We start from the raw sequence: 26,605 nt of genomic DNA, 5'->3' as shown, positions 1-26,605 counted from the left end.
ATTTCCCAAGCTGTCCTCACTCTGTAAGGGTCCCCTCTCTGCAAAAACCTCACTTTCCAAAAAAAACTGGTGCTTTTCAAAAATGTCCTTACTGTCAAAAAATTGCAATTATTATCCAAAATCTCCCAAATTTTGATAAATGTCCTCACAATATCATATGTCCTCATAATTTCCAAAATGTCCTTGCTTTCTGTTCATTTTCTGTTCTCATTTTCTAAAATATCCCCACCTTCTGAAAAATGACAGTCAAAACATGTCTTTAATTTAAAAAAACATGTCTGCACCTTGCTGTAATGTCCTTAGCATTTAATTATGTGACCACTTTCAAAAAATGTGTGCACAGTCAAAATACTATTTCACTCTCTGCAAATGTCCTCACTTTTTCAAAAATGTCCTCAATGTCCAAAAAATGACTCCACTTTCCACACATGTCCCCACTTAAAAAAAAAAAAAAAAAAAAAAGTCCTCATAGTCCAAATATAATTTCACTTCCTGCAAATGTTCTCACTTATTCAAAAATCTCTTCACTGTCCAGGAAATGCTCTTTACTATAGTCCCAGATTTTCTCTGTCCACACATTATTAAATGTCCTCATATTTTCTAAGATGCCCATGGTTTCCAAAATATGTCCTCACTTTCTACAAATGCCCCTACTCTCCTAAAATAATGTCTTAGTAAAAACATCAACTGTCTTCAATTCCAATAAATGTCCATATTTTGCTTAAACGTCCCCCAGGTTCCAAAATGGCTTCACTTTCCACAAATGTCCCCGCTTTTTAAAACGGTTCTCACAGTCCAAATAGTATTTCACTTTCTGCAAATGTGCTCACTCTTCCTGTCCAAAATTCTTCACTTTCATAAATAAATTTTCCTAACTTAAAAAAAAGGTTTATCTTTTGTTTTGTTTTTAAACACGTCTTCACCCTCTACAAGTGTTCCAAATTTTCCAAAAATTTGCAAAATGTCCACACTTTCAAGGAAATGTCCTTGCTATCCAAAATGTCTCCACCTGCCAAAAAGGTTCACTTTTTCCAACATGTCTCAGATTTAAAAAAAAAAAATGTCTTGACTTGCCAGGATGTTTTCTACTTAAAAATGTCCTTCTTGTTCAAAAATGTCCCCACTGTCCAAAATGTTTTCACTTTCCACAGATGCCGTCACCTGTGAGGTCTAAAACTCAATTTGGTCCTTACAAAAATAGAAGAACAATCCCACAGACACACACTCAGAGTTACTGGGCCAACACACTGAGTGATGAGTGGGCACGGCAGAACCAACCAGCTAAAAAAGGCTAGCTATCACCATGGCAACGTCCGGGCCGTGTACCAATCGGAGGTCAAATAGATGAGGTAATGTTCTAGAAAGCTTTCTGAGCCTGTGTGACTCTCACACACTCGCATGCACACATACACAAACACACACACACACACACACACACACACTCATTTTGATAGGAAAATACTGTACATATGCTGCAAACCTACACACACACACACGCACGCACACACATACACACACACACACACACACACACACACACACACACACACACACACAAAGATCAATTAGGCAGGATCTGTGGAACAGCCTGAGAGTTCCTGTACAATGCAACAACTCCCTGTTACATAACATTATTCCATAACTCATGCAGCACAAACACACAACAAAGAGACACAAAGCACTGCAGCAGCCCTGATACTCGTCCTGCAGAATGATTGATGTTGCATCATGTTCTAATAATGATCTATTAACATACCAGACCAGTTCTGCTGAACACTGATATACTGTAGGTCATTAACTGCAGTATCTTCATTTTACATGCAAAAAAATATCCTCTTTTTGTTGCCATTTGACAATGATGCTGATAGGATTTGTCTGTTGAATAAATGGGCAGATGTGTGTATCTCTTTGTTAAACTTTAACCTATGTATTTGAAGGTACTTTTAACCCATTTTATGTCACTGCAGTAATGAAGTCAGTGAACATGGGCAAAACTATGGAAACAAGGCACCCCATGTAGCAGGGGCCCGGGTTCGACTCCAGCCTGTGGCCATTTCCTGCATGTCACTCCCCTTTTCACACTTGTCTGTCCTGTCGATTAAAGGCTAAAATGCCCCAAAAAATATCTTTAAAAAAATAAAATAAATTTAAAAAAAAAAGAAAACTATGGAAACAAGTTGTACATTTTTTATTATTATTTTGAATTCCTTTAAGATGTACCTGCAGACACACAACTTACCAGTACATGTTCTGACTAAGCTGAGGCTCAACATGGTTATACCCTCACTATTATGTACACATGTACAATCTGTTGCAATTCAGTACAACAACTTGGCCATGAATTCTACCTTTACTTTTTGTTGACATTGCCGTAAATGTACACATAAAATCACTGAGGTCAAAGTGTAAGGTGGTGTTTTAATGGGCTGCACTCTCTTGATGTGTTTCAATATTTTTTCCTCTCCATTTACACACGTGTGGGGGTCAGAATATTAGAAACACCTCTCAATATAATGCAAATCATGACTAACCATGACTCCAAGGCTAAAACACAAAATTGAAGGCAGAATCAATACAACGAAAAACAAGAGAATATTTTAGCCGTGATAAAGGTAGACTTTATGGTAGAACAGTTGTATTAGACTGTACAGGTATACCCCATAATGGAAAGAGTCATAGGCCTGAAAATAAAGGAAGTGAAAACTTAGACTGTATTAAAGAAGTAGATGCAGCCACACTGGCGTCACCCATTGGTTTGTGGACAACCATTTTGAAGTCTCAAATTTGGCTGTTACCATCCTGTTATTTGTTTGTTTGTTTTTTGTTCGTTTTTGTTTTTCTTAAGCCAGAAGTGACCATATGGACGAGAGGGTGGAGCTGAGGAGGATATTCACTGCTGTTGAGACAGAGCACATTTAAGTCCCACCCACACCAGACGGGGAAAACAATTCCACATTCTCCATTGACTTTTATTGCATGAAGGGGACCCCTGAACTCACGTCTGCTAGCTAAGAACACTAAAATGCCTAAAAGCTGCTGTGTGGTGGGACGGGAACTAAGTATTTGTAAGCTGCCAACTGAAAAGCTGATCTTTTAAGTCATAAGACATGAGGCATCAGCAGGAAGATATAGGAAAACTGTAGGATCCTAATACTCAGTACGCCTATGAGCAGCAAACATTTTGCTAATTTGGCAAGACAAACTGTAGAAGCTGAAGCCAACTGAACCATGCAAGGCCTGATTTGATCTTAGGTTAATTGACAATCTTACCTGGTGATTCAACCAAATAGTTGTCAATGAGAAAGTATGATCTGGCCATTTAGTGGTATCATTTCCCCAAAATAAACAAGGTATAGAGACGGGACACTGATTCAGACCAACAATATTGAGTTTGTCAATGTAACTTTTCTTCTTTGGTAGATATAAGATGCTAAATCATCCTTCGGCATGTTGAAATCCAATGGTTTCACTAACTGGAGGCATTTTGTTAGTGTTTTAGTCCTTGGTTGCGTGTCAGAGTACCAATTGTTTTCCCTTCCAGTGGGCGTGGTTTTAAGAGTGTGGAGTATTGCACTCTGTCTCTGTGCCTCTAAACTCAATCATCACCCAATCCATCAATAATTTATTTGTTACATGGACCCACACGGGGTAAAAAATCCAGTTAAATGTGATCCCACCAGCTCCTTTAATTTGTGCACTGTAATTAAGTCATTTTTTGTGTCTTCTTACATCGTTGGTTGCTGCTTTATTACTGTCCATTTTTCTGGATGGTTCTAGTAATCCATGGTTTCTGGCTGTGGAATGATTTAACTGTCCACACATCCCGACCTCAACAAAATGGGCAGCGCCACTCTGCAGCTGCCTCTGAACAGTGCACAGCAGTGATTTTCAGCAGGAAAGGGACAGCACCTCACATTCCCATCGTCATACTAGTCCTTATTCAGTGTAAAGCACATACCTCCGTTCCCTCTCTCGCCAGGGTCATCTGCTCTGTCAGATCAGCATTTAGAAAAAGAGCCTACTGGTTGAAAGGTGCTGTCCAGGATTTAGTTTCTAGTTTCGGTCAAAGGATATTAAGTTTCCTGATATTCCGCTGGAAACTGATGTGGCAAGGGGTTGTCCAGCTTATTTTCCAATGTCTGTGGCAGGATGCTTGTTTATCTGATGCTCCATCTTTCCTCGATGTCAACTGATGTTTACATTTGAAAATCTCGACCTGGCTTGCTAGCAGCTAACAGAAGTCATCAGGAGAGTTTACAGACTGACGAGTTGATTTCCACATTACAATGAGTGATTCGCAGCCACATGTCACCATGGTCCAACCGCAACCAAAAAAAGCATCACCAAGACTTGCGAAACAGACATAAGATCATAAATTTAGCCCAAATTTAGCTGGCCTGACAGAGGCAACTGGTAGCAATTTGTCAATCATAAGGTAGCCACACTCTAAAGCATGGCCTGCTTTACTGTCTATTTTACTCTAAATAGAACCATAAATTATGAAATGAACATCATGCCACATTGAGGAAGACTTGAAATTAGGGATTGAGACTATAAACCATCAAAAAAATGTTTGCTGAGGTCATAAATCAAGTGAGAAGTGAGTCATTTTATCATGGACTTCTATACCGTCTGACTTTTTTGGAACTAGTGGAGTTGCCCCCCACTGGCCATAAGAGGGGATGTAGGTTGAAGGCACTTCCCACATTGGCTTCACTTTCCAGACCAGGAGGCTACAGTCACTTCTTTTATACGGTCTAAGAGTAAAAACCAAGCAAAAAAAGGCTATAAGTGTAAAGGTTCAATTTACTAATCTGAGATAAGTGTTGTTGCAGTGTTTCCACTGAAGCAACCATTAGGCTACTGTAGGATTGTTTGACTGCACGCAAACCAGGATAAAGATAGACGTTACACATGGGCAGACTTTTCTCCTGTTAACCTTCCACCTCACTTACCTGTGCAACTCAAACAGACACTGTGACAATGAGAAAAGACAAAGATATTTCTATATGAAACAACGAGCAAAGACAAAGAGACATTTCTTTTTCTTAATCTTTGCTCTCACACTGCCCTCCCTCACACATCACAGTCATCAGACCATCCCTCTCTGCCCTCCAAAATCTAAACCAAACTTTTCCTTCCTGTGGGTTCACGTAACATCACAGCTACATGTCGGCACAAATCTGCACACAAGCTACCACTTTTAATATATATTCCATAGGATCTGTCAGTGTCTATCAGACCACTAACAACACATAAAGCCGGTGTGACTGTGGGATGTCAGCGGCTGCATTTCTCTGCATTTTCCATCATAACGTGCGTAGGATTTCTCTCATGCAGCCCCCTTTCTGTCTCAACATATATGTGGGTGTGCGTGTCAAGTCTGCATGCTAAATTCCTCTGAGTGCCTACATGTCAACTCCTTTCAGTCAATTACTTTGAGTATGTGCATATCTTTGGCCCCATGCTGACCTCCCACCACTGCCCAAGGAGTATCTCTGTATGTGTGTGTGTGTGTGTGTGTGTGTGTGTGTGTGCCTTCTTCTACACTAAATCTATTCTTTATACCTACTAATACTGTACTGGATTTGTGGAGTTGTTGATGTACTCTGGAGAAAATTGGATGAGCACTGAGAAAATAACAACTCATTTATTCACATTTTGGGTCTTATGATCCCAATCTTCTGGATAAAGCATATAAAGGGAAAACCCCTGTTTCAAACAGTCTGGGTTTGATTTTCATAGTTTAAAGCATTACTTGAAAAATACAACTTGAGTCAAGAGTTTAAAACTGAACTCCAAAACATTTCCTCCTCTCTAATTTACAATGTGAATGTTCAATAAGGAGCAGTAGACAGCCCATAAGTCCATGTTATATTTGCCAAGAAAGAGCCCTAACTGAAACCAGTGAGCAGACCCTTGGGAATTTTAGGGGAATTGTTATTAATATAGATATTTTTATTATTTTTTGTTCTGAAAAGAGCGCTAAAAGGTTGGATTTCCCCCTCTGCTCTCATCCTTTGGATTCTTTAAAGTGATGACAGACTGACTGGGTCGGAGTTTTGTGCACTGCTCATGGCTCCTAGCAGCTCAATAAATCCTGTTGAATATTCACTTTGAATTCTACCACACACATCTAAACCTGTTCTGTTATTTCTGTTAAAAGCTAGGGATCAATCAATTATCAGCCTGGCCGATTATTGGCTGCAATATTTAGCATTTTTATAATTACTAGACTTGTTATTTTCCATTTGACAGCCAATAAAAGAAGTTAAAAATGTGCTACATTGGCTCTGATGCCCCCACCTATCTCTGTCACCAGTCTGTAGCCTTGCTCAATGACCCACCAACAGCACTATCTCAACACTGAAGGCTGCTGTATCACAGACGGCAAAGTCAAATGCAGACTGGAGCTACTCCAGTAAGCTAGTGGAGCTATGTGCAAGGCAGCAGATAGAAGTTGTCATAAACATCACAATCCAATACAGTGAAGTTGCAAAACACCTGAGTAACATTCTGCTGATAGTCATAGTAGTTATTGGATGTAACTTTAGTTGTATGAGTACCAAAACTGCAAGGAGAAGAGAAGGGGGAGTGAGACAGCAGAGAGAGAGAGAGAGAGAGATTATCATAGTTTACAACCCCGATTTCTAAAAAGTTTGGAAGCTGTATATAATGCTAATAAAAACAGAATGCAATGACTTGCAAAAACATATTGACCTATATTTAATTGAAAACAGTACAAAGTCAAGATATTTAATGTCCAAACTGATAAACTTTATTGTTTTTTGTAAATATACACTCAGTCTAAATTTGATGCCTGCAACACGTTTCAAACTAGTGGGGACAGGAGCAACAAAAGACTGGAAACACTGTGGAATGCTTAAAAACATCTGTTTGGAACTTTTCACAGGTAAACAGGTTAATTGGTTATAAGTATCATATCTGGATATGAAAGGAAGCGTCCTTGAAAGGTTCACAAGCACAGTCGGTGCATGGTTTACCCCTTTGTGAAAAGCTGCATAGGCAATTAGTCCAACAGTTTAAGAACAATGTTTCTTAATTCTCAGGTGCAAGGAATTTAGGGATTTTCACCGTCCACAATGCATAATATCACCAAAAGGCTCAGATAATCCAGAGAGATCTCTGCATGTTAAGGGCATGGCTTAAAACCAGTTTTGAATGCCTGTGTCCTTTGATTCTAAATTCAAAATTCTGACTCCAAGATTTTCATTTTTTTCTGCAAATATATATTGGTTCCAAATAAGGTAATTGGTCTCCTTGATTACTACTTATTGGTTGTAGAATTGGCTCTTAAAAATATACATCGGTCAACCCCTGTTAGGAAACTTTGGGCTTGGTTTGTTTAAACAACATTATATCCAAAGTATGCCATAAATGCTGAACTGGATCAGTTCAATATGATCCATCCCTTCTGGATTATTATTTAATAACAGTGGAAACAAGTTTACTCCACCTCACCGAGGAAAAACTGCCTGTTTCTAACGTCTACATGACTTGATGTGGTAGATATTATTTATGGTATGCTGGCTTAAGGATATTCTTCAAACTGTTTTTGCTTTTGCAAGTTGGAAACATGGGTGAGTCTCTTTGAAAACAGTGATGCACTGATGATGCAGACTACCACATTAAAAAAACTGTTCAATCAGCAAGTCACCCCTTTCTGTCCATGTGTACTCTGGATTTCAGTGACAACTGAACTGCAAGTGTCAAAGTTACAGTCATTCATAAATTAGTTGAATGACAGAAAAGTTACTTTAATGTCTTATTGAAAAGCAAGGTAAATGTGGTCATGGACTAAACCAACATTCAAGAGTGAAAACAGAGTGAGGCACAGGATAAGTCTAAAGATTCCATTTACACGTGCTGCTGAGTCAGCATAAATAAGAGCAAAGGTTTCTACCTCATATACATGGTCCATCATACAGGTGTGGACAAATGAAATGTCTGCACTAAATAACCCTTTTCCTAATCACTAGTTTCATATTGTAGGTGACAATACATGTTTCATTTCTTTCCTCCCTCCCTCCTGTCTCATCTCTCCTCATAGTGAAGTCTAGAGTCTGATTTTGTGAGTTCCCCACCTCTCTCCCAAAATAAAGTGCGGAGTCAGAGCACTCCCTGGTGGTGCCAAACCTGAACTTCAGCAACTCAAACTTGGCCAACTTTTTTTTTTTGTCTGAGTGATAACGCCCCCACTCAGCATCAGCAGTCTGATATGACCACGACAGTGTCAGCACGAGTTAATGTTGGTTTGAATACAAAGAGGAGAACAGGAGATGAAATTTGGGGGCTTTGCTGTTGTTGGGCCACTTGTTGCTTCTACATTATGTTACCAAGCAGAGATTTAAAGCACTCAATATTCAGTAAGTGTCGCTGCTTTTCACTGCAGCAGAGAATCTCAATGCACCACATCAATACACATCTCTAAGGTCTGTCTTTCTTACTTTTTCACATTTTCACAAGTGGAATCTGTAACACTGCTGGCTTTATTTATCGGTTAAAAAAAAGGCATTTTGTCTTCAGACACATACATGTCGTGTAAATGTCTATTATAGCTCTATTTAAACATGACAAGACAGTTGTAAATAGAATCACAGTAAGTGCATGATATTTGGCACCTGGTGCATAAGAAGGAGCTGTGATACTGAGTTATAATTCTGATATGAAGGAAGAGGAGTGTTCTCTGTTCTCTCACAAGCTGCATTAAAGGGATAGTGCACCCAAAAATGAAAATTCAGCAATTATCTACTCACCCATATGCCGACGGAGGCTCAGGTGAAGTTTTAGAGTCCTCACATCACTTGCGGAGATCGGCGGGGGCAGCGGCCAGCACACCTAATGACTGACGGCGCCCCAGACTAATGTCCAAGAACACAAAATTGAAACCACAAAATATCTCCAACATGCTCATCCGTAGTGATACAAGTGTGCTGCAGCCCCGACATAAAAAGTTGTTTCGAAAAACGTCATATGAACTCTGTTTTTAGCCTCACTGTAGCCTGTAGCTCTGACTGCTTCTCTGTGCTCCGCGCTCACGTGTGCGTGCTCAGGGTGATCGGTGATGCACGGTCTCTGAAGAGCAGCAGTCTCGTCAGTACTGATGTCCAGATTCTCAAATGCAGGCATCGCCAATTCCCAGTCTGAGCAGCAAAGACTTTCCTCATCCGTTGGCATTGCTTTACATTTGAAACAACTACACCACCAGGTTTCCAGTGCTCGACTCCGGTATACTATACTCGGGCTCAAACAAATAGGGCTCAACAAAGAAATGCTGTTCCTCCTCAGTTTCAAAGACTTTAGACATGTTGGGCTGTCCTTTGCTAAAAGACCGTAGTGCAAATAATCTTTAAGTTACTGTGGTTACTGCTGTCTCTCCCTGCGGTGCACGTGTCACGTGATGTAAATACGGGTAAGCAAAGCTCATGCTTTCGCTGGTCTCGCGCAGGCGCGCACACGTGAACGTGGAGCACAGAGAAGCAGTCAGAGCTACAGGCTACAGTGAGGCTAAAAACAGAGTGCATATGATGTTTTTCGAAACAACTTTTTATGTATCACTTCATCAGGACACTGGTATTGCTACGGATGAGCATGTTGGAGATATTTTGTGGTTTCAATTTTGTGTTCTTGGACGTTAGTCTGGGGTGCCGTCAGCCATTAGGTGTGCTAGCCGCTCCCCCCGCCGATCTCCGCAAGGGATGCGAGGACTCTAAAACTTCACCTGAGCCTCCGTCGGCATATGGGTGAGTAGATAATGGCTGAATTTTCATTTTTGGGTGCACTATCCCTTTAATGATAGAACTTAAAACTTATTCATCCTGCATCTCCTTGGTGGATCCCCTCTTATGCTTTCCCATCATTATTTATCATTAGAATAAAGAATTCTGCTGCCTCATTTATAAAGTCCGACAGCATTGAAGCACAGTTAAAACAGATGCTAACTGTCCCTCCAACATGCTGTTGGCAAAACAGTGCTGGAAATTCTTACTGTTAGCACTGATCAATGTTAACGTAGAAATGGACAACTGTGCAATACCCCATGCCCCCTCCCTTCCCCTGGTGTTCCCAAGGGGTATTATTGTTGGCGCCATCGTCAAAAAAACAAACAAACCAAAAAAAAAAGGATAATTTTCCTCAGAGCCTACAGCTACCAAGCAAGTAGAGCTTCCACAGTCAGTTACTTTGGCTGTTCTACCATCTGCCATTTTCACTACTGGGGATTGTAACTGTAAAGAACTTATATTGATACTCTTTGGTAACTGGGAATAGCTACCGAGGAAAACAACAGCTCAGTCCTCTTCCTGTTTAAACTGTGCAATGGTTAACGCACTTCTCTTGTGCCATAAAGCCTTAATTTTTTGGGGAGGTCATATCTGGCAGCAGACAGAATTGCACAGTGAAAGCAAGGCTTATAGGCAACCAATCTAAACGTCAATGGTGTCACTGTTCTACAGACATCACATTGTGCAATCAACATTTACATCATAAAATTAAGTTAAAGCAAAAACTATTTTCACTTTAAAATGGGAAAACACTATAAAGCTTTATTAATCTTGTACATTGTGTTTACTCACACTACGATTTAATCAGCCTTTCTGCAAAACCCCAACCTGATCAACTGACTTGCAATCAATGGGCTCCATGGATGAAATAAATATAATATACTAAATACTAAATATAGGCATGGAACAGCGGGTCAGCTGCCATTGTCATTTATAATTCCAATGAAGTTTATTCAGTTTTTTTTTCACTCTTGCACTGTTAAATTGAAAACACATTTAATGACCAATCTGACCTGAGGAGAATCTCTTCTACAAGCTAAAAGGCTCATTCACAATGTCAGTGGTTAAAATACTAATTTTATTTAAAAAAAACCCAAAACCAGTAAATCCCTGTGCACAGCAGTGCAGTGCTTCTTCTAGGTGCCTGCTGGTGTAGGATAAATCACAGTCAAAAGTTCAAAAACTTCCAGCGCACACTAGAATATCAGGATTGACACAGAGTTTATTCAAAAATGTTTAAAAACAAAAGGAGCGAACAACGCGTTTCGCATGTTGCTTCATCAGATTCGCTCTTGATTGTCATCAGGTGTGTGCTTAAATAGTCAGGGCAAGTAACAACCAGACAATCAGTCAATCAATCAATCAATCAATGAGAAACAAATACAAAATACATAACCTAGCTGTAATATTAAAGGGAGAGTGCATACAATATAAATAGAAATAGATATCAAAACATTGATACAAGAAAATACTTTATAATTGCACAGTTCATCATCTGACAAGTCTCAACTCTAATTTTGAGGTAGGGCGTGAACCATATAAATAGTATAGATCAAAAAGGAAGAAAAATGTTTTTACATACTTGTTAAGACCCATTGCAATAATGAGATATAAATGCAAAATACATAATCTGGCTGTACCAACTCATATAAACAGCGGAGAGTGAGTACAGTATAAATAGTCAAATAGTCAGATTTTTTTTAGAAATACATATCAAAAACAAGTGGGCCAATATAAGAGATATAAACAAAAGAGGAGATACTCCAGAAGTTACAAAGGTTATACCACAATCTACAATATCTACTCAAGCATTCCTGTCTACACAGGGAGAGGAGGGGAAGGGGATGTGCCAGGAGGGGTGAAAGTGGCTCAACTTTCCCTATACATTACCTGCAGACACAGAAGCAGAGAAAAGTTAGACATATAGTAAACTTACAAAAATGGACTTAAGTCTAATGTCTCATTTAGTCCATGTGGCTCTAAAGAATTAAGGGTGTATATCCAGTAGGCTTCTCTCTTCAATAGCTGGTTAATGATGCATCTAGGATTAGGATTAACTCTCTCAATACCTATAAATTTAAGAGAGGCAGCCCAACCATGACTTCTGTCCTTGTAGTGTCTTGCAACAGCATAGTCCATATTTTCATTTCTTATAGCTGCTTTGTGTTCAGCTATTCTCAATTTGAGATTACGTTTGGTTTGGCCCACATATATAAGCCCACATGGACATTTGAGCATATACACCACGTGTAGAAATACAATTAATGAACTCTTTGATTTTATACTTCTTCCTGTATGAGGATGACAGAACTCTTTGGTGTCATATGTGTTATAACAATGGGTGCATCTGCCACACCTATAATTACCATATACTTCCTTAGAAAGCCAATTAGTTTTCATGTCAGGTTCTTTATACATTGATGTAACAATAGAGTCACGTATGTTTCTACCTCTTTTGTAGCAGAACCTTGGCATGGAGGCAGAGATAATGCTGCAAAGCGGGGTCACATTTAAGTACACTCCAGTGTTTTTTAATAATGTTCTCCACCCTCCCAGAGATAGTATTGTATTCAGACACAAAAGTGACTCTGTTGTCTGCAAGTCTACAAGATGAGCCTAAAAGTTCCTCTCTATTGAGAGTTTTAGATTTGTTGATGGCTGTATCAATGACGTGGTCCTTGTACCCTCTGTGGACAACTCTTGTCTTCATTTTTCTTGCTTTAACATCAAAATCATTATCTTTATTGCATATACGTTTTAACCTAACAAATTGTCCATAAGGAATGTTGTTTATCATTTTCTTAGGATGGTAACTTTCAGCACGTAGGATAACATTTCTATCAACTATCTTTTCGAAAAATAGAGGTATGAAGTTCTCCACTTTCATTTTTAGATATCAACAAATCCAAGAAATGAATTTTCTCTTAACTATATTCCATAGTAAATCTCAGTGTAGGATAAGTATGATTAATATAGTCACAAACCCATGAAGATCCTCCTCATTAGATGTAAAACACAAAATCACATCGTCAATGTATCTCTTATAAAACAAAATGTTTTCCAAAAAGGGGTTGTTGATGAATATATACTTCTTCTCCCACAGCCCCATAAATAAGTTAGCATAATTAGGGGCGAAGGGAGAGTCCATGCTTGTCCCTTGAACCTGCAGTAGTAGTTTTTATTGAAGTTGAAATAATTACAACTCAAAATAAATTCTGTAAGAGTCATTAAAAATTCAACTGGCAAATCTCCTTCCAATTCTAAAAAATGTTGCATAGCTTCAAGACCACCTATATGTGGAATGTTAGTATATAGGCTTTCCACATCGAGAGTTACCAAAAATGAATCTTTAGGCACTTTCAAACTAGACAGTAATTTCAAGACATCACCAGTGTCTTGAATGTAAGAAGGCAAAGTCCCTACAATATCCTTAATGAAGTGAGAAAAAGAGTTGTCAGATGATGAACTGTGCAATTATAAAGTATTTTCTTGTATCACTGTTTTGATATCTATTTCTATTTATATTGTATGTACTCTCCCTTTAATATTACTGCTAGGTTATGTATTTTGTACTTGTTTCTCATTGACTGATTGATTGATTGATTGATTGTCCGGTTGTTACTTGCCCTGACTATTTAAGCACACACCTGATGACAATCAAGAGCGAATCTGATGAAGCAACATGCGAAACGCGTTGTTCGCTCCTTTTGTTTTTAAACATTTTTGAATAAACTCTGTGTCAATCCTGATATTCTAGTGTGCGCTGGAAGTTTTTGAACTTTTGACTAATTTTATTTTCTTTGCACATAAGAAATTCAATTTGTAACCTCATGCTGCTGTGGCACTGCCATTAATGTGACAGCATTCAGTTGAGACTTGTGCCACGCTGGAGGAGTTTCAAATGATCACATCTGGTTAAATTTCTGTCCTTAAATTTATCTACTGGATGGTACCTGAGTCTAGTGCCTGCCGCAGCTCTGCAGGTCCACTGGAGGCTGGAGGAGCTCGATACAGAGACTCATTGTTTAAACCTGCAGGAAAAACAGAGGGAGAAGAAAAGAGAGGGGGTCAGCTGAGAAAATTGCTGTGTGTCAGCCTCAAAGCATGTGTTTTCTTCTGACAAACCAATGTCATGTATTACATATAATGTAAAGGCTGCTGTTAGGGCTCCAGGTTACTGATGTTACATTTAAATTACATACTTCATACAGTCCTGCTGAATTATAAAATGCATCACCAGTTGCCCTAAAAGGGTGCTATAAATACATATATACATCGGCACAATTCTTTCACTTCAGAGTCAGGCTCGCTGTTTCTCCTTCTCCCTCTTTATGCTAAGTTAACCATATCCTGACTCCAGAATCAAACTTAACACACAGATGTTTCTATTTTCTCACCGTGTTTCTCAATGGCCTCAATGAGTCTCCAAATAACCACAGGAGCTGCTTCAGACAGAAGCTCTGCTTCCACACCTTAGAGAGAGAGAGAGATCATTATATTTTATTAGTTTTCATTCAAAAAACAACCATGGCTCCCTTTATATTTTTTTCTTACAACACCCCCAACTATTTATTCATTAATAATGCACAGTAACTCTATCATTAAGTTTTAATGTGTGTGCCTTCCTTGCTTTGCACAAACAACTTAACTATTGCACAAAATAGTTAGCCTAATATCAGCCAGTGGTTACAGCATTAACATCATGAGCGTTTTCTCAGTAATTCCTACATCCATCTATCTAAACCGATGAACCAGAGTATGTGTATGACTCATCTGCAGCTTGTTCACACAGTTTCACATGTGAAAGTTAGTGATAAAACATTAAGCATCAGAGCTGTAGGTGAAATCTACTGCTGGATACTGGACATGTGGCAGTACTGCAATGAAATGGAAAATTTCTGAATCAAGAATGGACAAACTGGCCATGCAAATAATCAGATATCCGCATAAATTTCAATATAGTGCATATGCCGCCTGACAGCAGCTAATCAGCTGGAGTGGATGTGAAAAGGTTAAGTAACATGTGGGATTTGATTACAGCCCACAGGCTGCTGCAGCAGCTGTCATAACATCCACTATTGGGAATCAATTAGACCGAAGACAGACAGAATTCTCCAATTAAAGATTACTAAGTGCTCAGCTAATGCAGGATGTGTTGTGATGCTGGAGAACAAAGATGATGAAGTTGAGGTGAAGGAGGTATCAACAAATAGAAATTTACTTTAACAATCACACAATCACATGGGAAACACAAGATTGTTTTTTTAACATCATAAATCTAGTACAAAATGTGACTAGAATTGTTGTAAGCACTTTTCAAAGGTTGTTGTGAAGTAAGTGAAAAAGAATGGCTTTGTTCATTCCTCAAAAACAATCATTTGAATTTTTTGCACTCGATCTTTTATTTAGTGATAGAGACAAAAACTGACAGAAAAAAATAAAGCTGCTTTCTTGGTCACCAACATTTTTCGAAACCATCAGCCTACGTCACACCTTGTGAATTCAGAGTGATCAGAACATCACCTTTATGACCATTTCACCTACAAATTTGAGAGCAGAGCATCAGTGGGCCAGCTAACTTCTCATGAAGTCAGTCCAATCTGACACAAATGGGACAGAGAACAGGATGGGAGCAAAGAGAGAACAGGACGTCATCTGCATAGAGGGAGTCCCACAGACATCCGGCTTCAGTCCTGCACATTCTACGGGATTACAATGTCAGAAATTCCTTAATAAAAGTTGGTATTCAAACAATGGATAAGTATGAAGAAATAAAGGCAAAAAGGGGATGGAATTAACTAGAGGTTGACCAATTTATTGGTTTGGCTGATTGATCGCCACCTATAGGATGTTTTACAAGCTATCGTTATGGGTGGAACTTGCCCCCGATAGTGGCAGATGGCTGCATAGCCTTCACCAGCTACATGGGGACAAAGGACAAAGATCACAGACTGGAGCTGAAGAGGGGAGGGTTGTGTTAAATAAGCTGAGGGTACAACTGTTTATTATCATTCTGTGTTCATTGCCTGCATGGCACAGCGAATAAATTGAGAGTGACTGTATCAGGGAAGATCTATCTATCTATCTATCTATCTATCTATCTATCTATCTATCTAAATTGCATCGTCCCTATCAAATAAAATAATGGGGAAAAAACAGATTTATATATTATTTAGCCACGCATTACTTTGACTTAGATGTTCAGACGCTGAAATTTTGGCAAGGGGCAGAGAGATATTAATTCACTTATTCCAATCACTTTTCCTTTTCCATTCTATGGGTTACAGTTAAGCAACCAACAATGAAACTCATCACTGTAAAAATATTTCGCATTAAAAGCCTGCTAGGGAAGGACAGGGCATGTCCTTTAAGCAGCCGGATGTGGGATTGCAACTAATAATTATTTTCATAATTGATTCATCTGACAAATAATTGTTTGGTCCATAAAATGTCAGAAAATATCATGAGCTGAGTCACATTTTAACAGAACCTAAAATGATCTTCAGTCCTTCAGAGCCACAAAGATTTACAGGTTGTTATTATGTAAGACAAGGAAAAGCATCAAATCCTCACACTGGGGAAACTGAAAAAATACACCTGTCTAACTAATCAATTAATTGTTTCCACAACAACATGAAGTGCCTGGAATTCGTTGATGAAGGAGAACTGTATAATAGTAGTAAAGAAAAAAACACTCAAAGTAGAGAATAGAATGATATGATCGACTCCTACATTACAGACTATGTTATATACATGCATACATATATAACCCTAACCTTGTTTCTTCTTTAGTTATTACACATCGTAATATATAGAGCCTTTCTGTGTGGTCTAATCCATATCATAGCTCACACAGCATCTCTACAAGTGTACCGTTAATAATCTGTTCTTTTTTTCTTTGTTCTATCTCTACTTTCTTCCTCTATCTTTCCTACCACACTCATGCTTTCTTTTTTCCTCCCTCATTTCCTCTTCAACTCATTCTCATCTCTCTTTTTCCTTCATCCTCTTAATCATAATTTTTTCCCGCTCATCATTTTCATCCCTGCTTCCTCTTCTCTGCTCACTTACTCTTTCTCACCCCCTTTTCCCAGCTCCGCTATTCCCTCGCTCTTTTGTTGTGCGGTTGACAGTGGTGTGATATATCACAACACACATACACAGCCAAGTGACAGTCATACCGAGTTAAATGACACTTGTCCTTTGATGCTCACACATGCACGCACACGCACACACACACACACACTTGCATAAACACATAAGCCAATAATCCTATTAATCTTTTATCCAGAAGAAACAACAAACACATATCTGCTGTGTTTACAGGTGTACAGACCTGTATCTGCTGCACTGATTGTGTTTTGTATTGTCTCAAGTGTGTGTGTGTGTGTGTGTGTGTGTGTGTGTGTGTGTGTGTGTGTGTGTGTGCGCACGCAATGAGAAGCGGCAGAGGAATTTCCGGAGATATAGGTCGTTAAATGTACAGTGCTTCCATTAACGTCACTGTCACAACGCATCAGAGAGGCAATATCTCACCCAGAGGAAAGAGAGAAGGAAAGGAAAAGAGAGGAGAGGACAACTGGAAAGATGAAGAGAAAATAAGGACAATAAAGAAGAGGACAAAGAAGAACAAAGAGGACACACAGAAGGGAAGAAGACAAAGAAGAATAGGAAGAGTGGGACATAGAAGAGGAGATGAGGAGATGACAGGACAAAGGAAGACAAGAACACAGAGACAGAAGAAGAGGACAACAAAAAGAGGACACAAGAAGAGAGGAGAAAAGAAGGGAGAAGAGGACTAAACAGAGGGCAAAGGAGAAGAGGTGAAGAAGAGGACACAATAAAAGAGAACAAGGAGTGAAGACAAGACAAGACAAGAGGAGGGACAATGGAGACAAGGACAAAAGAGAGAAGCAGAGGACAAAAGAAAAGACTGGAAGGACATCAAGAAGAGACAGAAAGAGCAAAGAGGACACAAGAGGACAAGAATAAATCAGGAAGAGAGGGAAGACAAAAGATAAAAAAGGGGGACAAAAACGAAGGGGGGAGAAAAGGGGAAAGGGAGGGACAACAGAGACATGGACAAAAAAAAGACAAAACAGGAAAGAAAATATGACGAAGGAGAAGAGAACAGAGAAGATGACAAAAAAGAACAGGACAAAGGAAAAGAGAAGGAAGAAAAAGGGGATAAGACAGAAGAGAGAGGAGACAAGAGGAGGAGACAAAGAAGACAAAGAAGAAGACTGGAAAAAGTAGGACATAGAGAAGAGGAGACAGGAGGGCAACAGCGAAGAGGACAAAAAGAGATGAGACAAAGAGGGAAGAGAAGAGTTGCAGATACGGAACAATGAAGCTGAGCAGTCGTTGAGCTCTGCAGATCAGCCTGCTACCAGCTCCTATAGGGGACGTATGGAGCTGCGCACAAAGACCCAAACACTGACACATCAACACACACACACACACACACACACACACACACACACACACACACATTCACATAAACAGGGAGACACACTCATAAGCATTTAGTAAATACTGTACATACACAGCTGTGACAGTGAGACAAAGAGAGTGTGTGTGTGTGTGTTTGTGTGTGTGTCCCATCAGTCACTGAGGTGTTCCGTCATTAAAACATGCTCCATTGCATTATACTCCATAGACCCTATACTGCACTGGTAAACACACTCCTTCTCGCTGTCATTCCCTTCTGCTGCATGAGCACAAAGGGACAGAAACTCACATGAGACACACACACACACACACACTCACATCTATGTTCCCCCAACAGAGAGCTGTGGTCTCCGATCAGCAGTGTTTGAAAATGATTTATTGATCAGAGGAGTTGGCATTATGAAGTAGACCCTGAACTGCTGCTCTTTTCAATATAAAGTGATAATACATACACACACACACACACACACACACACACACACACACACCCATGCACACTTGTACATGAACCCGAACATCAAGATAGGAGTGTGAAGCTATAGATTGAGATGTCTGCATTACACAGATGAAACGTACGGTGCCTATGGGGCTGCAGATAAGTCACATATTAGGATATTCTCTTGATGTATAATACATCACATTTAGGTCAAATACTTAAACACGGAATATGAAAGGGGAAATTCATTTATTTTTTATGTTCACGGGAGATTGTAAGTAAGTTTGATCTTTATCTGGAGTCCCTCTGCACAGTCTCTGATCTTTCCTCCTTCATCTCAGTCTGACAGGAGAGCTGCAGCAGGCAGGCTTCAGTCCTGCAGTAACATGCAGTGACACAGGGGGGCAGCTGACTCCAGCCTGACTGGACAGTACTCTGGCCTTTTATCTGAGAGCTGCTTCAGAGGGACATCACATTTATCAGTGAGAGGCTCACTTCTGTCATTTCAAAAAACTTTCCCCACAAGTTGCTTTCCCCTTCCTTGAGGGTTAACTGACTTTGACATGTGCACCGCACAGACATCATGTGTTCATGTACATGAAGACAGTATCAGTATCGTGTTTGGCATGCTTCGATGGTCAACAGAGGTTCCAAAATTTCTGAACTTTCTTGTTGAACTGAGGTCGTATGCGATTTCACTGAAAATTTAAGATTTATACTGTGTTTAAAGATGGACGATATGGCAGTGCCCCAAAAGTGAAGCTGAAACATCTGGATCGTCCCCTGGTGGCTGGCTGCAGCATAGAATTTTAAGCCTGCCCCCTCCATATTAAAAAAATGGGACATGGGGCAAACTAAAAACTCAAAGTACACGTCAAATACATTTTTATCGAAAGATGGTTTCTGTCATTTACGTTAGTTTCCAGACCTAGGCCTACTGTAGTTAACAAGCTAACTGCATTAAGGAGTTGCTGTGAGCTGTAAATGCACCACTTCTACACATAAGGCAGAAGATACATTAATTCAGAGCCTGACCGGGCAAAGCCTCTCATCCTGCAGGCAGCTGTGGAGGTAGCAGCCTGTCCCAAAGAGCAGCATGACAGTGAAGAGAGCTCATTTCCAGCAAAATCTGGGGACCAAAATGTCTCCAGAAGTAGCCTACACTGCACACTGACTGAAAAAACAAACAAAGAAAACCTGACTGCTCGACGATGCAATCTCAGTCAACTGAGGGGACTGATGGACTAGGCTGGGTTGAGGCACAAATTTACAAATTATACTCTGGTTTGGTGCACCGGGCATGGTGCTTCAAGTTCTTTTTAGTGAAAATAAAGTGTATAAATACAAATGATGGACCTACTGTCTGTGTCGGGGTGCTTCTTGAAAAGTGCTGGGAGTCAACAACAGAGTCAAAAGCTGACTGCTAAGAAGGTTAGCTTGTAGCTGGGCTAGTTATAACATTAGCTACTATGTACATAGTCTGAGTGGGCGGAAGTTCGCTGCATAGATCAGCCTCTCATTGGGCGGAACGAGCCACTCGCTGAAGTCCCGCCCTACCACCTCCGATTATGTAGCAGTTTTCAACCATTTTCAACACATCCTTTACTAACTTTTGCGGTATTTGATCTTGCGGGGATGTAGCCATTTTTCTGCTATGGTTCGCGTCCTGTAGGCGATATTTTTGTGGGCGTGTTACACCAAAACCTGTTTCCCCCCAGCAATATTTTTGCAAGCGCACCGTTGCTGTGACACCGCCCAGAACTATAGTGATTGGTTGAAAGAAATACAAACAGCCGGGGCGTTTTTTTTCTCCAATCTTAAAGGACAACTTCGGTATTTTTCAACCTGGGCTCTATTTCCCCATGTGTATGTGTGCGTATGATTCATGGGTACCACTAGTTCTAAAATTGGTTCAGTATTGAGCAGCAAAACGAGCTAAAACGGTAATGAGGGCAAATGCGTCCCATATAAAAGTGCTTTTTTTCGCCACTGACCGGTTCAGATCGCCAGTGTTATCTCTGTAGATAGCATATTGTAGCGGCCCTGGGGCAGTGGTGACTGTGAATGAGTGGAGTCAGCTGTCTTTCAGTGTTGGAGCAGAGAGGGGGAGGGCGGCCCCGCTTGGTACTGTAAATGAGTATGTGTGTGTGAAGTGTATGTTACGCTAGAAGAGTCAGAGTTTGGGACGGAGTCTTTTATGTGCTACCGCCTGAAGTGTCGGAGTTTCTGGAGTGCTCAAATAAACGGGCCTTTTTCCCGAACGCAAGAACAGCATGTCGCGTAACACCCCGTACAGCTTTCACAGTCTACCTTTGTCGGACGGCGAGATGCTGAAGTTGTGGCTAGTTGTGCTACAAATGGATGCTAACACTCCTGTCCAGACACTGCGCCTTGCAGACCATTGGGTCTGCAGTGCTCACTTCTCCCAAGATGACTACTGCCAGCCGAAGAGAAGACATCCAATCCCGAAACACCTTCCTCAAGAAAACGGCTGTCCCGCGAGTAGAGAGAGCTACAGACACAGTGGAGCAAAGCTCGTGATATCACACAGCCCAGAGGTAAGGGAAAGGCTAAGTTAGTATGCTATTTACAGAGATAACACTGGTGATCTGAACCGGTCAGTGGCAAAAAAAAGCACTTTTATACGGGACGCATTTGCCCCCATTACCGTTTTAGCTCGTTTCGCGGCTCAGTACTGAGCCAATTTTAGAACGAGTGATACCCATGAATCATACGCACACATACACATGGGGAAATAGAGCCCAGGTTGAAAAATACCGAAGTTGTCCTTTAAAGTGAGAGTCGGCCCAGCCAGACCTTTCTTTTCTTGAGAAAGGTCTGGTGAGCAAGACTACTATGTATATGATGTGTTACTTCTTTTCTTCCTCTTGTTTTTTTTTCCCATTTTTTTCCCCCAGTTCATGTAGTTGGAACAGTTTAATTGAATCTTTTGCTAAGGAGCTAGCTCTGAGTTGACACTGTTAGCTTTGTTGTTTTGAATGTTGGTGGGTGCTAACTGCTTGGTTTTTAGATATGTTTTGTAGTTACTGCTAATTTTATTGCATGTTATTTTCTCATGAGTTACACATTCGTTAGGTATAAGATTTTTATTAAGCTCTTCCTTTCTTCGGCTTATATTAACTGCGTCGAACTCAGGTTGGTTTGAAAACAAATAACAGAATGCCTGTCAAGTATGAGCCGGGCTACTATCTTGGACTCAGGTCGGGTTTGGACAGAAAAATACAGCCCAAGCCACACTGTAAGTGGAAAGAGGGAGCTTCAGGTAGTGTTTATGGACAGTACAAATGTTATGGATAAGAGATTCAAGGTTTTTTTCTTGCTTCAGCTCAGCCCTGACAGAATGCCCTTTGTGTCTCCCGCATGGCTGCAAAGTCAAAACCAAACATGAGTTCAAAGAATCCCAGTGAGATGCTTGTCTCCCCTGTGCTTCTGTGCTCAACTTGTACTGTGATTTGCTGAAGGAATGCCAACTCTCCCTGGATTTGTTGTTGCTTCTGTTTTTTTCTTCCACTGATGCCAGACCTTTCTCCTGTCCTGCCTCAGTGTTAAAAGTAACTGCAGGTCTGAATATGAGACAGTTAGACAGGTAGGTAGCAAAAAAATAGAGCAAGAGATGAGGTGGAGAGCAGAGGTGACCTGCAGGCTGCTGGAGCATGACGGTCGTATCCTGTTACCAATGTGAAGGCTTGAAATGACAATCTCCTCTCTGCCACTGCTCATATAATGATTTTCCTCTTCTTCCTCCTTTTATTCCTCCTTCCCCTCTGCCTGACAGTTGCTCTCTCCTCTTCTTCTTCTGTTTCTTTGTTTTGTTATGGTTTTTTTGTCTCTGTTCCACTGTCCTCCGTGCTGTCTTCTCCTTTTGTCTGTCTTCATCGCAGGTCCAAGTATTTTTCTGGCTTTAAACCATAAACTGAACAAAAATGATGGGCATAGCCATCGTGACATCACCAGCTAGTTTTTGAACTCCTGTTTTGAAGCCTTGATTTCAGCATTTTGGCCATCGACATCTTGGGGTTTTTGGAGCCAGAAGTGACCATTTTTGGATGATAGGGTGGAGCAGTGGAGGAGCAAGGGACTGATCTGACTGAGAGCCAGAGAATAATATCAGGAGACAGCCTCACTCAAAGTGGCCATGCACCTATTGTGCATAACTTTAAGCTGGGTGAATTATTCAAAATTCATCCCCTGTACAGTCGTCATGAACGGAGAAATTAGCTACGGGGACCAAAACTGTCCTTTGGACCAGGCTTAACATGTGGCCACGAGTAAAATGTCACCATCAGCATATTATTTTATATCAATAAAATCTATTTTATCATTATTTTGAGTCACATTGTTGAAAGAATTTAGTCGTCTGTGTTCAAGCAGGATAATAGGTCTCCATTCATTGCACGTCGGGCTTTCTATTTTCTTGTCGGAGATGGGGTTAGTGTTGTGTTCCAGGTCCCCCCAAAAAAAATTTTCACAATCGAATCCTGTGCCATTGAACGAAGCTTCGAAGCTTCAAAGCTTTGAATTTTTTGGGTCAGCCCTAAAAGTAACCATGAATATCAGCCATCTTGCCATGCACATGTTGAATGTTTGTTGTTTTCTACTTGTTTTCACTTGAAATGAATGTCAGGCATGAGCTGATTCTGCAGCACTATAACCACATAACATGAGACATCAAAGCATTATGTTGCCTTGTTCCATGCTCTTATTTACGTGAAGTGACACAGCACATTCTTGAGAAATGAGAGAAATCATTTCTGACCAAAAAATAGCATAAAAATTATAACATATTGACATACTAATTCTGTTTGTCGAGTGAAATATTATTTGTAAAGGATTTATGTATAAGTAGTAAATATATGAAGTAAATATGATTTATAAAATATTTCTATCTGCTTTTATTTTTTAATCTCTAATTGCCCTATGCCGGAAAACAGCCTTGTCCCGCACAAAAATTCAAAAACTTCAAATAACTAAAACATGTGTTTAAAGCCTTCAAAATTTAAAACAGTAAGTACTGATAACATTGGTATAAAAAATGTACTGCTATAATCATTATTTTACAATAGATTTTTCAAAAAAATGTTGGCCCAAAGTAAAAATTATGATTTAAAAATGAGTATTTTGAAATGACTACTTCCTACGACTGCTGTGAAATTACTTAATATATAACTTCTTGTCAACTCTGTCAGATCTTACCTCTGACATCCATTATGTATGCTACTCAAGAAAACATTAATTCACTGGGAGGGTGGCCCACTACCAGGTTTAACAGTCAAGACTTTGATCGTTCAAAAAATAGAGATGCACAATAATATTGTCACGTCATCGGTAACAGCTGGTATTGGCTTTTAAATAAACTAAATCAGAATCGGCCAACATGCTTTTTCTTATTGTGCACAATGAATGAATATTACATATACTGAAAAGCATTCTATTTTATGTCTCCATCTAATATCCGATAATTCCACTACAGAAGAGATTTAAGGGTCCCGAAAATTAGGTGGGGGAAAAAAGTGGATATATCGATATCAGTATTGATTATTGGTAAAAATGTGTTGTTAAATATTGGCATATCTGAAATGGGCAAAAAGTCTAATATTGTGCATCCCTATTAAAAAATATCTGACCAGCATCTGCATTTGAAACTTCAGCCACCACAATACAAAAACAATGAGCTCATAGCGTTTTAAAATTGCATGAGAAAAACTCATCAGCCAGATGACTTCACATAAAGTTCTAATTACTCAGTTCATGAACATTGCTGTTAATTTTGTAAGTAGAAATCATTTCCCATGAAAACTTTTCATCTTTAAATCGAGTGCTACCTTTGCCTTTTCATCCCACTTGGGCACCAAACCTGATGTTTCTTCCTCATGTGTGCTGAATCTTAAACAGCATGCAGGAAAGACCCTCTGCAGTGGTGATATTAGCAGCTAAGCCTCCATAAAAAGCCCCGTGAAACCTTGATCCTCCATCTCCTCCTGACCAATCTCCCATGACAACCTCCGGCTCTCTGCTCCCCAGAGGCCCCGACAGACAAGCAGGGCCACAAGGCCAGCAGACACTCACACAGGCTTACTGTATGTGCACACTCTGACACAGACATGAATACACACATACGCATACATTAGCATACATACATACACATAGACTCATATGTAGGCATAAAAACATGGACACTGCCTTTGTTAGGAAATTCAACTTTCCATCTAAATGTCTCTGATGGTAAACTCACTGATTTACATTCATGAAGCACCAACAGTTGAACACAAGCTAAATGCTATAGATGATGTCTCTCACACAAACAAATGCAAGTCATTTGTCTTGCTTTGTGACCACTGATACTGCTGTGTTACCATACACATACTCACTGTGCATTTTAAAAGCACATTATATCGTTCTAGGCTGTGAAGCATCATTTCTACTTTGATATGAGGCTCCATTTGTGCTAAAGACTACCACATGTTGATGCATATATTTATTTTAGTTTTCAGTGCCCTGACTTTGTCTTTGTTCACAGCGTCTGGCAAACAGGAACTGACATCAGTCTGCATTAAACAGTGAGGACGTCAGACAGATGCAGTTACTCATGCAATACAATCCAAACACACACGAGTCTAGAGCAAAACCTCATATGCAAAAAAATAACATCAGAAGAAAGCAATGTATATGATAAGAGCAGTATATAACAGAGAGAAAAAAGTAAATATTAACACTTTATGAGAGCCTCATACATTAATGTCAACTGTATATTTTAGTTCAAGCACTTGAAGGTCCTCTTGACCAAATTCTAAATCCAAGCAACAAAATGGTAAATGGTACAGTAGCTTTAAAGCACTACTAGAGGTAAAGAAAAAGTAGGAAAGAGCCCATTAAAAATCACGTCTTCTTTCTATTTTGTTAAAGTGTTATTACTCGATACAAATTTAAAGCTGTGGAGTTTTCCTTTAAACAATCACAGCTACATTCATTGTGAATCCCTGTAGCCTAATAAATGCAAATGCATTTGCAAAACAGTTTCTTGGCTTAAATTTTTAAGCCTACATAGTTTTCATAGTCTTTTCATAGCCCATTTCTGATGATTTTTGAGCTGCATGACTAATTTTAGAATTGAATCAAATTGGTGGTCGGTGACCACCAAGCCTTTGGAAATAATCGATTTTTAGATGCATCGAGATTCTGTCTTGAACGATGCGAGCATTGATTTGGAAAACTCATAATCGATTTTATTTTTATTTTTAGTTTTATTTTTCAAATTACCCTAACTCCTTGACCATTCACGCTATCGACGTAATTCCAACGGATTCTGAAAGCCAGTGATATACGGTACATTATGGTAGTGATGTCATTACCTGTGGAGGAGGGGAGGGAAGTGAGCACAGCAGGAGGAGAGTGACAGCTGACGAGGAGAGTGCAAGTTTGAGTGATTTACGGTGTTTTAGCGGAGTTTTGGTGAGTTTTAGTGGAGTTTGGGTAGCATTTCTTTGTAAATAATATTTAGTGTTGTAAATAATAGTATTTGTGATTTTTGAGAGCTTTTGAGTTTTTTTATGCCGTGTTTTCGTCGTGTTTTCACCATAGTTCGTAGTTTTGCCATCGTTCGTCTTTTTTGCAATAGCACGTGTTTTTATAGTTCATAGTTATAGTCAGTTATAGTTTTGTAAATACAGGAGGAGAAATGTTGAGGAGGTCAATGAGGAGGATGGACCGGAGGAGACTGGTGGAATGTAGTCATCTCAACCATAGTAAGTAATACAGTTTGTATGCACTGGATATGTATTCCCAGCTTTATTACAATAATGTTTTTCAGTGTCTAGTGTTAATTTTCTTATTGGCTCGTTTTAGAATTGAGAATCGTTTTAGAATCAAAATCGTTGCCCTCGGAATCAGAATTGAA

General features: G+C 39.7%; 1 protein-coding gene across 2 annotated transcripts in view; it reads right to left on the bottom strand.

Annotated features, from left to right (window-relative positions):
- Nucleotides 1–26,605, bottom strand: part of pik3r3b (phosphoinositide-3-kinase, regulatory subunit 3b (gamma)) — a 311,005-nt gene that overhangs the window by 187,452 nt on the left and 96,948 nt on the right. For both annotated transcript variants that reach the window (XM_033622190.2, XM_078169045.1), the window contains exons 3-4: nucleotides 14,201–14,275; nucleotides 13,757–13,834 (exon numbers count right to left, since the gene is read on the bottom strand). In XM_033622190.2, coding sequence (XP_033478081.2) covers nucleotides 13,757–13,834; nucleotides 14,201–14,275 — 153 coding nt within the window. The remainder of the gene's footprint in view (nucleotides 1–13,756; nucleotides 13,835–14,200; nucleotides 14,276–26,605) is intronic.

Source organism: Epinephelus lanceolatus, chromosome 6 (assembly GCF_041903045.1).
Source record: "Epinephelus lanceolatus isolate andai-2023 chromosome 6, ASM4190304v1, whole genome shotgun sequence".
Taxonomy (NCBI): Eukaryota; Metazoa; Chordata; class Actinopteri; order Perciformes; family Serranidae; genus Epinephelus; species Epinephelus lanceolatus.
The sequence above is the reverse complement of the archived record's forward strand: the minus strand, read 5'-3'. Positions and strand labels throughout refer to the sequence as shown.